The following is a 15,245-nucleotide window of genomic DNA, read 5'->3' as shown; positions in this document are numbered from 1 at the left end:
ATGATGCATTTATCCATAATTTGTATACAGAAAAATAACGATTTTAAATTGTGATCCTCTTTGAATGTAATATATTACTTGCGTACTTACGTATTTTATGCAGCAAAGAAATAGCAGGAAATGTAGAAATAATATATCTTGTAAAGACATATTAACGTTGTCAACGGTCGTTAACGAAGGGTCGTTTTCAAAAATGATCGTTTTAAAAATGATCGTGTTTAAAATCGACCGTTTAGAAAAAAAGGAAAGCTATCGTTTTTTAAACGATAGTTGTTTTTAAAAAACTATATTTTTTATAACGAAAAACGATCGTTTTTGAAAACGACAGTTTAAAAAAAATTATATTTAAAAAACTATCGTTTCGTTTTTTCTTGGTTGTTTTCAAAACGAAACGATCGTTTTCAAAAAAGTAGAAACGATCCATCCCTAATGAAGTGCACTGCTTCAATTATTGTATTGTCATGCTGTGTTGATTTTAAGTCGCGGATGTTGCCAAGTTGTCACATAATGAACACTACTAAAGGGACTGTAAGAGTAAAATCAAGTGACCCTTCATGCAAAGATGACAACGCCCGATTCACAACGGTATTCTTGAAACATTTATCTGATCAATAAAGAGGAAGATATTTTCGTTTTTCTAGGTTTTAAAATGTTTTTTTTCTAATTAACTCTAAATGTTTTTCTCTTGTAGAAATGCGGAAGTCACTTTTGTAAAGAAACCAAAATTAAAAACAATCAGTTTTCAAAGTTGTAAACATACATATTTAATTCATGCTTGATCAGACAAAGCTTATAAGGGTACCTTTGTGAATTGGACCTCGCAATATTTGCATAGAAGGGCTTCTTGAGTTAACGCTTAAAGTCCTTTGAAAAATAAATTATTATTACCCCAGCAAATCTTGTTTTGAGATATATTTCAGAAGATGTGAATATTTTGACACCTTGTAGGTTTTAGGTTTCTATTTACCCAAGATCAAATATTGAAACATCATGAAACCCAAGCTTGTGTTTTGTTGTTAGTCATCCTTGTTTACAGTTTACTCAGCTCAGTAATAAAAACAATATTGTTATTTAAACAACTGACGTCACAGTTAAAGGATCAGTTTTCATTTTACGATTTTATTTTGTCAACATAAAAATGTTTCGCCATGATGTACTCCATGATGGACTCGACATGATTTCATCTATAATGTTATTCATGATGTACTTCATTATATGCTCCATGATGTACTCCATGATGTATTTCAGTATGTACTCCATGATGTTCTTCATGATGTACTCCATGATGTACTCCATAATGTACTCCATGATATATCTTATAATATGTACTCCATGATGTACTTCATGATATGCTTCATAATGTACTCCATGATGTACTCCATGATATACTCCATGATGTAGTTCATGATGTACTCCATAATGTACTCCATGGTGTACTCCATGATGTGATTCACGATTAACTTAATGATGTAATCCATGAATGTTCTTATTGTACTCAATGATTAACTTCATGATTAACAAAATTTCAGAGAAAAATGCGACTTCTTTTGTTATTATCATTTGTAGGTAAACGCAAATAAAGAAAACAAGTAAAAAAACATTCCTTTATAAAAAGCGGGTTTTTTGGTTTGCAACAATTTTCATTTAATCCCGCCGGGATATTTTCATTGAAAGATACTTAGAAAATTTACAAAGGCAAAAAAAAAATCCGCAAAATCCGCAAGCCCTCGGGTTTATCATTGAATCCCCTCTTTAAAAAGGAATGTCATTTACTCTCAGACAAATTAGAATCAATGTAAAAAAACAAAAATTTATCAATTTTCTCTTTTGTTTAGACAGAGATCACAGTCTAGTAGCTGCATAGTTGATCAAATACGGTAAACCCCTTGAAAAATAAAAAAAGTAAAAAATTTGTCAAACAAAATTTATTATAAGTTGATGATGAATTTTCCAAATGTGTTTTTTCATGAAGAATTAGAAACAGATAATCACATTTATAAATATGACATGACACGCAACTTAGAAGAATAGAACAAGGAAGTCATTAAAATGTTGGACAAAAAAGTTTTACTTTAGATAGAAAACAAGTAGTTAAAAATAATAAACGAATCCTCACTAAAGATAAACTATAAGTATAATAAATAATGTATGTAAATCTTTATAATAATAATAATAATAATGATAGTGTGTTCACACTTTCTTAAAGGTGCGAAATTGATTGCGAACTTTTTAAGTGTATTCAATAAGCTTTGAAAATTAGAAGTTTTCGTTATAGAATAATATAGCTTTGTAACCCAATTTCTCCTTAAAAACTATTTTGTATAAAAGTGAACCAACTCAACCTAGAATTATAAAACCAACCAAAATACGTCAAAATCCAAATTTGAGGCATTTTTAGAAAGCTGGTTTTTTACTAAGTAAGAGAAAGAATGTTTTGTTGGGGTTTGTTTAAAGGGACTGTAGACAACAAAGTGGCGTGTCCTATTCACAACAGTAGCCTGACATCTTTGTCTTGTCAAGCATGAATTAGATATCCATGTTTTTTCTTTTAGAAAACTGTTTTTTTTGGTTTCTCTACAAATATGAGTTGAGGCAAAAACTAGGTCACAATTGTCAGAATTAAACACTTTCAAGTTATAAAAACGACAATATCTTCCACATATTTGATCAGATAACGGCTTAAAGGGTATCGGATATTCCACTTTATAAATGGAGGGTCACATGAAATTAAGCTAACAGTTCCTTTAACATTTAGAATGTGTGAGTATGAAAACCAACGAGAGATGGTGGACAGGTTGATGCAGCTTCAGAGGAACTATCCTAGTCTAGCCAAGGTACAGGGTGTACTATAGGGTGTACTATAGGGTGTTCTACAGGGTGTACTACAGTGTGTACTACAGGGTGTACTATAGGGTGTTCTATAGGGTGTTCTACAGGGTGTTCTACAGGGTGTTCTACAGGGTGTACTGGGTGTACTTAAGGGTGTACTACCTACAGGGTTTACTATAGGGTGTTCTACTGGGTGTTCTACAGTGTGTTCTACAGGATGTACTGGGTGTACTTTAGGGTGTACTATAGGGTGTTCTACAGGGTGTACTACAGTGTGTACTACAGGGTGTACTATAGGGTGTACTACAGGGTGTTATACAGAGTGTACTACAAGGTGTACTATAGGGTGTACTGGGTGTACTACAGGGTGTAAAGGGTGTACTACAGGATGTACTACAGGGTGTACAACAAGGTGTAATACAGGGTGTAATACAAGGTGTACTGCAGGGTGTACTACAGGGTGTACTACAGGATGTACTAAAGGGTGTACTACTGGGTGTATTACAGGGTGTACTACATTGTGTACAACATGGTATACTACAGGGTGTACTACAGGGTGTACAGGGTGTACTCCAGGGTGTACAGGGTGTATGATCCGGCTCTAATTTTTTTTTACAATAAAGAGTAAGTTTTTTGTTTTGTTTTAAAACTATTTTGGACTTTTTTTAAAGGTTGGTGCTATTGGAAAATCCGTGGAAGGTCGGAGTCTAGTGTACATCAAAATAAGTGAAAACGTAAACCAGGTATGTACAATATGTATACTCTATTGTGTACAGAAGGTCGGAGTCTAGTATTCTCTATGATGTACAGACATGTCTATGTACAATATGCAAACTATATATGTATAGCACAAAAACTGGTACTTTAAAAAGAAAATGAATAAATAAAACATAAAATTCGAAGAAAATAATTTTAAAATATTAAACTCTTCAACAATTAGGGTGTCCATGCGCAGTAAAGGGGGTGGCAATGTACGTTTGATTAGGCATAGATTGTACGGTAACATATGAGAAATCGGGTCTAGCAATAGGTCGGCAGGAAGTATATAATGTACGTTTAAGCCACCATAAGGATGTTTACAACAAACCTTTGAATGGGGGAATGCACTGAAGTACGGTATTTGTTTATTAAAATTTAGATCAATTCAAGCTTCATACAATAAGCAAACTTTATTGCTCAGTTAAATGTTGTGATGTGACCCCCCCCCCATAACTGTTTCTATCATTTTCATAGTGTTTTAAAATGTTAGTTAAAGTCTTTTATTGGCTTATTTACTGATTTCTTAAAGAAAGAAACACAGTTACAATTGTAGGGAATCATGAATGTAAGGAAACAGACCATATATATATATTCTGTATACAGTAGTCTCTGCAGTCTCATCCTTCCAATTTTAACAGATAAGTAAGCCACCTACAGAACAAGTTTGCGCTATTATTGCGCAATTTTGTATTGGAAACCCATGATTGATCCTCAATTTGTGTTATCCCTTGCAGGGTATGATCATTAACCACCCATGATCAGGAAGTGGACCTAACTTAATCCGCTAGTCTGCTCAAGATGGAGATCAATTCTTGATTCTGAGATTCATGACACTAAAGTTCTGGCTTCTGAGCATTTATCATCAGATTGGATTATTTCGCTAAAATGCGCAAAACATACTCACCGACCCCTGTAGACTGTATTCCTGTCTGCAATTTATTATAAATAAAAAATCTTTTTTTAGAGAAGTTTTCTTGAACCTATGGTTAAATATGTTGGAAATATGCATGGAGATGAAGCAGTGAGTCGGCAGATGCTTATATACCTAGCAGAGTACTTACTTAGCAGGTAGATAGTCTATAGATGCTTATATACCTAGCAGAGTACTTACTTAGCAAGTAGGTAGTCTATAGATGCTTATATCCCTAGCAGAGTACTTACTTAGCAGGTACGTAGTCTATAGACGCTTATATACCTAGCAGAGTACTTACTTAGCAGGTAGGTAGTCTATAGATGCTTATATCCCTAGCAGAGTACTTACTTAGCAGGTAGGTAGTCTTTAGTTGCTTATATACCTAGCACCGTACTAACTTACTTAGTAGGTAGGTAGTCTATAGATACTTATATACCTAGCAGAGTACTTACTTAGCAGGTAGGTAGTCTATAGATATTTTTATACCTAGCAGAGTACTTACTTAGCAGGTAGGTAGTCTATAGATACTTATATACCTAGCAGAGTACTTACTTAGTAGGTAGGTAGTCTATAGATACTTATATACCTAGCAGCGTACTAACTTACTTAGTAGGTAGGTAGTCTATAGGTAGTTATATACCTAGCAGAGTACTTACTTAGCAGGTAGGTAGTCTATAGATACGTATATACTTAGCAGAGCACTTACTTAGCAAGTAGGTAGTCTATAGATACTTATATACCTAGCAAAGTACTTCCTTAGCAGGAAGGTAGTCTACAGATGCTTATTTACTTAGCAGAGTACTTACTTAGCAGGTAGGTCGTCTATAGATACTTTTATACCTAGGAGAGTACTTAATTAGAAGAGAAGTAGTCCGCAGAAACTTTTTGATTCCTTAGATATTTCAACTTATGAATTCTGTTAGATCAAATAATAAAGTTTGAAATATCAAAGGTTCACATCATCAGGTTGCAAAAATACAAGATTAGAAAACTGGTGTTTGTGGCAAAGATTTAAATCCTTTGTTTGTCATTTTCTATCCCTTTAAACATCCGTATTTACTATCTCTCTAGGTATGGGTTTGACCAGAGGATCACCAGTCTAATAAACAACACGGAGATATTTCTTCTCCCCTCCCTCAACCCGGACGGATTTGCTGAGGCTAGAGAAGGAAACTGCGGAACAAGGTAATGGTTAAAAACAACACAAGTCAAACTGATTTAAGATAAGATATGTCAGAGTTGATACAAAAAAAAATTAATTTAGTCAAGTTTTGATCTGTTTTTCAAAATTACTTCAATTAAGGAAATGAAACAAAGAGGAAATGATATCCAAATATCATATAGTCAGTTTTTGTCTTATTTTTAAATGGCTAATTGTTCATCCATTGTAGAGCAGAATTGTGTTTCTGACAATGTAGGATAAGATGAACACAAAATTCTTTAATCCAATACTGTTTGCGCAGCATGCTTTTACTTTGTTACATAAAAAAAGATGATATTCTACAAATCAAATACTAAAGTAAGAAATATGTATCATTTCGAATTGAATCAAATGATTTGAAAGAACTGTAATTGTAAATTCAAGTGACCCTCCATGCAAAGATGGAAACACCAGATTTACAACTGTACCCTTGGAACCTTAATCTGATCAGAAATTTGGAAGATAACGTCGTTTTTCTTACTCGAAAAAAGAGTGTTTGATTCTGATAATTTCTCCAACCTTTTTGATAAGCAAGAAATGCGCAAGTCATTTTTGCAGAGAAACCACAAGGGAAAACAAACAGTTTTCAAAAACAAAAACATGGTGTTCTAATTCATATTTGATCGGACAAAGATCAAGGTACCATTGTAAATCGGGCATTTCCATCTTTCCATGGTGGGTCACTTGAAATTACGCTTAAATAGTCCTCTTAAATCTGTTATACTTCCTGTTCTTAGTTCCGGGCGAGGAAATGCAAATGGCGTGGATCTGAACCGGAACTTTCCACGGCAATTTGACGAACCTCGCACCAGTAATTTCAGGGCACTCAGGTAGGAAAAAAAATATCTAAAATTCAAATCAAAGATTCTTCATTTCAGAATTTCATTTTTGTTTCTTGTATTTTCATGATTTAATGGATTTGTTAAAAAATACAAAATGTTTTTTTTAGCTTTGGTAGAGAAAAAGAGACTACTGCTGCAATGGCCTGGATTTTTAGGTAATTAGAAAAATAGTATAAACCAAAAAGATACGGTGGGACCCATTAAATTGTGGAATATAAAGAAATTGAGTTTTTGCCACAAACTCTGATTTTCTAATCCCAACACAATGTTGCAACCCTTAGATATTTCAATCTAAGAATAATGTTAGATCAAAGAATATAAGTTTAAAATATCATTTCAAGAAAAAATTGATATTTTAATTAAATTTTGATAGAAAAACGTTTTGCTTAATGAAAACATCAAATAAACTTAACTGTTTAAAGGGAGTGTTCGCGAAAAATGAAAGGGGGTATAGGCTTAATGCGATAAAAAAGCGCTTTTGATCGCTACTAATCTTACTTCTATCTGTTGCGTCTATAAGAAGAAAATTGTTAAAGACGTCTCATACCGAATAACATGATTAATTTTGAAAACTGATTAAATACAGGTACATGTCAAGGGTACCGTTGTGAATCGAGCTTTGCCATCTTAACGTACAGGATCACACGTGGGGGTCCAAAAATAGTTCTCTAGAAAATTACCATTTTTATTTTTGGACTAAGAAACAATTCAGCCATTGAAATTTTAAATAAAACAACGACGACATTTAAAATTTCCAGAAATTGTGTACAAATCTTTAGAATCCTAACTAAATGCAAGAATGAAAGTATAATTTTATAATTCATTGTTTATACAATATGCCTAATATTATCAGGTACCAAATTTTACAAAACTCGAAAGGGTCGGTTCACCAAAATAAGTTTATTTGTACAAAATCAAATCCACAATTTATGCACTCCTCCTATTTACAAAATGAAAGTATGAAGTGTGTGTTTTTTAAATAGGTGGAGAGTATCTTCAAGAAAGATTTTTTGTCAGTCATTTGCTTAATTAAACCACCTATTTCAAACTACATCTGATCCCCTCCCCCTCCCGTTACAATACCCCAGTTGCGCCTCAGATAAATTTATCTTTTATTTCTGTTTAGCAAACCCTTTGTACTCTCGGCCAATCTTCACGGCGGAGCAGTAGTCGCAAGCTATCCTTTTGATGATAGTCCTAGCCATCAGTCAGGTTTCATTTATTCATTCATTTTTCCTTTCATATTTTCATGCTTTCATTTTTTATTTTATCTTTTAACCTTCCTTTTATCACATGTTATTCATGTTTTATTTTTATTTTTTATTTTATTTTTATTTTATTTTTATACTTCCTTTTATCGCATGTTTATCTTCACTTACCTTTTTTATTTGACTAGGATTTTAGGGCGCTTTGCGCCCATCTTCTATTTCAATTGTTCTCATTGTAACATTGAAAAGCAAAAAAAAAATTTGCGGATTTAATAAAAAGATTTGCAGATTTTCAAGATAAAAAAATGTTTACAAAATAAAATACTTTTAAACACAAATCTTTTAAATTTTAATCATTGATAAAACTTTCCTGGGGTCACGCGAGATCCCACAAAAAATTTGGGCCCGATCGGTTCAGTCGTTTTGACGTTTATTGGATACAAAAAAAAACAGATAAACCAAATATATATATGTAGATTTGAAAATCATCTTTGTATCGATTCAGATTAGTACATATTCGAATTGCAGCTTTTCACAGGGTCATGAAAAAAATGCTTAATTTTTGTATAACTTTTTATAATTCCTTTAGAACAAGTATTTTTACTTATTTGTTCTAGTTTCAAGTAGGAATGGGCAAGGTTCCGTTAACAAAACAGAAGTTTTTAATATTAACAGAAATAAAAAACCGCTGATTTTTAAACAGTTAACGAACGGTAATAGCTGTTCTTGAAATTAGAATTAACGATTGAAAAATGGAAGGAACGGGTATGTTTTAACACAATAGCGATTTTCAATAATTTTTCAATTTAAAATTTCGTAGAAATCTTATAGGAAATTAACGATTTCTAAAATATCGTTAACGACGTTAATACTATTGAGATCATGAACGGTGACTTTTTAAAAATAATGGAAAATATCGTTAACAAGACAAACATTCTTTTCTGAGCTAAGTAACCAAAGTTTACCGGAATTAACCCAGCTGATCATGCCCAGCCCTAGTTTCAATGTGTCCCCTCCCACGCTTAATTTTCTCCTGTTCTACAGGGTGTCCCAATAAACATGGAAATTAAGTCACGACTGTTCATTTTTTTTTATTGTCAAATTTAAAGATTCAAAGAAGGTAGACTACATTTTGGAATGGTTAAAAAACGTATAATCTTTATTTTTATACAATCTTCGTCATAATTATCAACTTTCGAAAATCGAATACAAAATCTAGGTCGTCGCCTAATTTCCATGTTTATTGGGACACCCTGTATTTAGGGAAATACTCTGCCTCCCCAGATGATCCAACCTTCAAGTATCTTGCTACTGTTTATGCCAGGTACAGTGGTCCCCATAATAAACTAAAATAGGAAGAATATATGAGCTAATGATTGTTTAACGACATGTTCTCCAGACGGTTACATCAATTAATCAAACCATCACCCCACTATTAAAGTTGCATGATCCGAGCCGGTACAACGTGTACTGTATATGCATTCAGCCGTACTGTCCAGTCTGTAAAGTCGACCCAGCACGCTTTATGCAACATATGTAGCCTGGTAAGATCACAGTGTCATAGGAACCTTGAAACCAAACTACAGTTGTAATTTATGTACTAAAGGTTTTGCGTCGCTTAAACTTTAACTCTGGATCAAGCAGTATATATACACTATATACACCCTTATCTTTTGTAATCCTAAGGATTTAACAAATTCCTCTTCGATATCCCGTCCACCAAGGATAACTATCAAGCTACAATCTCCGAAAAAGAATTTAGTCTTTGCCACAAACCTAAATTGTCTAATCCCTATATGTTAGCAACCTGATGGTGGCAATCTTTGATCGTTCAAGCCTGGTTTATTTGATCTAAGCTCTACGATATTGGGTTGCAAAGATAAAGGGATTATAATCATATTTTGTGACAAAGACTCAATTCCTTTGAATGTCGCCTTATTAGGTATTAAGATCATGTGCTAAATAAAATTATATCACAGGAACCATAGAACCATGTCCAGCAATATCAAATGCGAGCCAACTGATAACTTTCCTAATGGAATAACAAACGGAGCAAGATGGTAATAATAATATAATAATAATANTTCCTAAACAGAGTACATTTACTCTAGGTATGATTCCTAAACAGAGTACATATACTCCAGGTATGATTCCTAAACAGAGTACATATACTCTAGGTATGATTCCTAAACAGAGTACATATACTCTAGGTATGATTCCTAAACAGAGTACATATACTCTAGAGTCTAGGTATGATTCCTAAACAGCGTACATATACTCTAGGTATGATTCCTAAACAGTGTACATACACTCTAGGTATGATTTCTCAATTTCAGTATACTTATACTCTAGGTATGATTCCTAAACAGAGTACATATACTCTAGGTATGATTCCTAAACAGAGTACATATACTCTAGGTATGATTCCTAAACAGAGTACATATACTCTAGATACTCTAGGTATGATTCCTAAACAGAGTACATATACTCTAGGTATGATTCCTAAACAGTGTACATATACTCAAGGTATGATTCCTAAACAGCGTACATATACTCTAGGTATGATGTACCGGGGGGAATGCAGGACTATAACTATGTACATTCAAATGCTTTGGAAATTACAGTTGAACTAACGTAAGTAAAAAAAAAAAACCAGTTTTACTCTTTATAAATTTTTATTTATTTTTTTAATTATAGATGCTGTAAATATCCACCTGCTGCTACACTTGTAAGTCACTGGCTAGATAACAGGTTGTTTAAGTTTGTTTAAACAAAAAAAATATCTTTAAAAAATAGTTGGGTTTTTAATTTTATGCTTGGCTTTGATAAAACAATTAAAACAAACTTTGCGGATTCAAAATTTCGTTTCAATGGATTTTGAACATTTTACAATAATCTAAGATTTTATGAGACACCTTTTTGTAATTCTGAGCATCCAGGTAATGTCCCACACAAAATTTGGGCCCGATCGGTTCAGCCGTTTTGACATTTATTGGATACAAACGTACAGACAAGCAAAGTATATAGATAGATAGATTACAGATGTGAATTATCATTTAGGAATGCTCTGATTGCATATTTGGAGCAAGTTCACACCGGAGTCAAGGGAGTAGTCATGGATTCAAGAGGTAAAGACGAAATTCAGTGATTCTTTACAATCGTCTTTGCAATCTTATCTTTTGTGAGGAACCATGTAAAAAAAGAAAGTAGGGTCATTTTCCACTTATTTTCTTATTTAATCAGACGGAAAATGACCTTATTGGACTTTTCCTTTCTTTTCATAAGGTGTACTTCCTCCTCCACTGCACTTTAGGTGCAATACTATATATATATTATAATATAATTTAATAAAAAAATACATGTGACAGCCGTAAAACTAACCAGAACCAAGTACATCCAGGCTGTATCGATCTATCAATCAAAATCTATAAAAAATAGAGTAAAAGACCTCAAATACTTAAATCTCTAAATTGCAAAGGTTGACAAAAGAGCAGTTTTCGACAAATACAAAAAATCTTAACCCTGGCCGGGGGGTCTGAATCTATGTAGAGCCGGGGGGGGGGGGCGTTGCCCTTCCCAATAAATAAATAAGAAATATCTTTTAACAAAAAATCCTTTAAATTACTATTCATTAAAAGTCAAAAAATTTCACGGTGATAGTGTCAAACGTGAGAGTGCTAGAACAAAAAACCACAGGGGCGGGGCGCCAAACGCCCCCCCCCCCAGCCTGTTAAGGCTTAATTATTTATCATTATCTTTTATAAAAACATTTAAAGGTAACCTTTTTAGTAAAAATATATTTTTAAATAAAAAATATTTAGGAAATCCTGTACCTGGAGCCGTTGTAGTTGTTAATAGAGGGAAGTCAGTTAAAACAACAAACCAGGTTAGTTTTTATGCATTGTGTCCAGGACTAAACTTTAATTAAGTCTTCATTATATATAGAGATGGGCATCATTATATGTAGAGATAGGTATCATTATATGTAGAGACGGGCATCATATGTAGAGATGGGCATCATTATATGTAGAAATGTGCATCATTATATGTAGAGATCATAGATAAAGATAGATTGCGTAAAAGACGACATTTTTCATCTTGAAAGATATAAATGTACAGAGATGTTTTAAAGATATTCCTATTATATAGATTAACTAGGTCGGTTGTGAACATTGGCTGTTCTTATGTCATTGAGTACTTGTGGTGTACATGAGTTCTGTAGAGAGAAATTTAAGTTAGATAGGCATCATTATATGTAGAGATGGGCATCATATGTAGAGATGGGCATCATTATATTTAAAGATGGGCATCATTATATATAGAAATAGGCATCATTATATGTAGAGATGGTCATCATATGTAGAGATGGGCATCATTATATTTAGAGATGGGCATCATTATATGTAGTGATAGGGATATTTATGTAGAGGAGGGATATGTATTTCCAAAGCAATGATCCCCGGGCAACGAAAGGTTCTCAAGGTTCCAAGTGTGCATAGGCTTCCCTATTCAATTATTAATTTTTATAATCTCTCATTATTCACGAAGATTTTCTGCAGATTTTCTGGAATTTTTATTTAACAGTCAACATTTGAAGAATTTCTGCGGACAAATTTATAGCAAATAACAAATTCAATATGATAATGAAAATCAAATAATTGAGTCTAACATTGATTTATTGACAAATTTCTTTTGAGAATTATGTTCCCAAACATAACATTGGTTTACTGAATAATTTTTACATTTTTTTGTAGTCGTTATTTAATATTTTTTTTAAACCGATCCTGAAAACGTACCCACACAAACTTATGATTTTGAACATCGACTTTTTTACTCAAACTCAGTAATTATACATTGTGGAAATGTTTTATTTGTCTGAAATGAATCCTAAAAGATTTTCTATAATTGCATACTCAGTTTACTCCCTTTAAGAGGAATGAAAAAAGAATGAATGATTTGAAATCGTTTGAACTAACTTGAAAAAAATTTACGTTTTTTATTGAACAAACAAACTTTTCGAAAGATTTTAAAGGGAGTGTTCGCGAAAAATGAAAGGGGGTATAGGCTCAATACGATAAAAAGCGCTTTTGATTGCTACTAATCTTACTTCTGTCTATTGCGTCTATCAGGAGAAAATTGTTAAAGTCTCATACCTAAGAACGAAGCGACCATACAAATTGAGAAAATTGCAACATACGACTTAGACCGTAAAAAAAATCAATTTAATTTCAAACAAATCATTCAGATATTACAACCTATAGTCATCGATTATCTTTCGCCACATTTATATATAGTTGATTTTTCATAATATGTTTTAATTGTTATGATCTGAGTTGTAAGCTAAATATTATTTTTTTTAAAAATCAAAACTAGTATGAAATATCAAATATATACAAATGTGGCGAAAGATAATCGATGACTATAGGTTGTAATATCTGAATAATTTGTTTGAAATTAAATTAATTTTTTTACGGTCTAAGTCGTATGTTGCAATTTTCTGAATTTGTATGGACGCCAAGTTATTCGGGATGAAACGTCTTTAACAATTTTCTCCTTATAGACGCAACAGATAGAAGTAAGATTAGTAGCGATCATAAGCGCTTTTTTATCGCATTAAGCCTATACCCCCTTTCATTTTTCGCTAACACTCCCTTTAAAGCAACGTTTTTTTTACAAAACAAGCAATATTTTAAACAAACTTTTGAAAATGAAATGAAATGAAAAACAACGAATGTGTAAATCTTGCATAATATTAGTTGCAATTTTAAAACAAGGAACTCAAGTTCCCAAATTATACAATGTAAAATATACATTTTAAATACAATGTAAATATCATTTAATTAGACCAGGGGCGTGTTCATCAATTTGTCCAGTGGGGGGCTTAATTTTTTTTTCTTTTTAGTGGGGTGGGTTCAGAATCCTTCTGGGCCGAAAAAAAACTGAAACACCTAAGGCAAATGAATCTCTTTCATGCAGGGTTTCCAGAGAAATTGAAAATTTTCGCATTTTTCGTATTCGTATCGTAAAAATAATTGACAAATTTCGCTTTCCGCGAAATTTCGCGTTTATCTTCTTTGCAAAAATATGCCAAATTTTCGCGAACAAAAAATGTTGCTAAAAGTGTACTAATCTCACGAAAATATTTTTTAAAAATAGGACAAAAAAAATACCCCAAGTTCCTAAACTGAACTCTAAATCCTATAAGCACAAAATAGAGGCCGTAAGGAGGTATAGATTTAACAATGGCTGGCTGGATTTAGGTAAACGTATACGTGGACAGATAGATATTAATAAAACTTCTAATTTGAACTCGCATGGGCAGAGATCTCACATAGTAAAACGTTTAAAGGGCAATTAATTGTTGCAGTAGCAACACTATAGTTATTAGTTTTAGACGGTTTTTCTTTTTGAAAAATTCTTTTTCGCCGAATTTCGCCTCATTTTCAATTCCTTTTTCATTTTCGCGAAAAAGTTTGCGAAATACGAAAGAAAATTTCCTTGCACTATTTAAAATCGTAAGTTAAGTCTACTAGTCGTCTTCATATTTTACTTTTTTATGGTTTTCACTGTACTATAAACTATCAAATTTGATCTTTATTTAGGGAGAATACTGGAGGGTTCTGTCTCCAGGCACCTATACTCTAATGGCTCAGCAAGGAGGCTCATCTAGCGAGCCGGTCACTGTCAATGTTAAACCTGGAGTTGCCATTGTTAACTTTCAGTTGTAGATCTGTGAGAGAAAATAAAATAAAAAATTGTTGGGAAAATAGAAGAATTTTTATAATTATTTCAAAATTGGAATGTTTGAAATATTAAGTTATAGATAGATATATAGATAGCTAGATTGGTATATCTATATATATATATATATTTACATATCTGTGAAAAATTCCCAAATCATTCTTACTGATGATTGCATAAAAGCATGAAACAATTTGTTTATGAATAAAATGTTATAAGAAGATTGTTGCGTTTCAACTGATATATATATAGCTATAGTATAGATATGTATGTATAAAAAAATTAAAGATGATAGATAGACAAATTATCAAATAGATAGATATAGATAGATATATAGATGGATAGATAGATAAATAGATAGATAATTAGATGTATATAAATAGAAAGATAGAAAAATAGAAAGATGATAGATAGATAAGCAAATCCAAAATACATAAAATATAGAAATATAAAAAAATATGAACTAATAAAAAATGCGTTTTTAAAGTGCTTCAAAAAATATATAAAAAGAGTGGTGGATTGGTCGGGTATAAGAGTTCGGGACAGGGCGGACATAATTTTTAAGGTGCGCTGGGTAAAAGGCGGGGCGGGTATGGTACGGGTACGGGTATCATCAGCACGGAAATGCGAGAAAAGCGGGTACGTAATTTAAACGGCCTGGATCGGCGGAATTGCGACTGTTAGACACGGTGAGTGTGGTGAGTAGAGAGGTTGGGAGGGTGCATGCAATAAAGTGAGTGAGTGAGGTTTGG

The 15,245-nt window shown here is 32.7% G+C and overlaps 1 protein-coding gene across 1 annotated transcript; it reads left to right on the top strand.

The window, feature by feature from the left end:
* The first annotated feature begins 1,803 nt into the window (after window positions 1–1,803).
* On the top strand, window positions 1,804–14,524 carry LOC111715469 (carboxypeptidase M). Its single transcript, XM_023490792.1, has 15 exons — window positions 1,804–1,877; window positions 2,756–2,834; window positions 3,501–3,572; window positions 4,553–4,656; window positions 5,573–5,686; window positions 6,440–6,532; window positions 6,652–6,699; window positions 7,671–7,756; window positions 9,016–9,076; window positions 9,732–9,812; window positions 10,312–10,386; window positions 10,450–10,503; window positions 10,813–10,880; window positions 11,574–11,638; window positions 14,355–14,524. The coding sequence occupies exons 2-15, from the start codon at window positions 2,757–2,759 to the stop codon at window positions 14,478–14,480; spliced, it is 1,125 nt and encodes a 374-aa protein (XP_023346560.1). The 5' UTR covers window positions 1,804–1,877; window position 2,756; the 3' UTR covers window positions 14,481–14,524.
* Window positions 14,525–15,245: the final 721 nt, after the last annotated feature.

This window comes from Eurytemora carolleeae, unplaced genomic scaffold (assembly GCF_000591075.1).
Source record: "Eurytemora carolleeae unplaced genomic scaffold, Eaff_2.0 scaffold1771, whole genome shotgun sequence".
NCBI lineage: Eukaryota > Metazoa > Arthropoda > Copepoda > Calanoida > Temoridae > Eurytemora > Eurytemora carolleeae.
The sequence above is the reverse complement of the archived record's forward strand: the minus strand, read 5'-3'. Positions and strand labels throughout refer to the sequence as shown.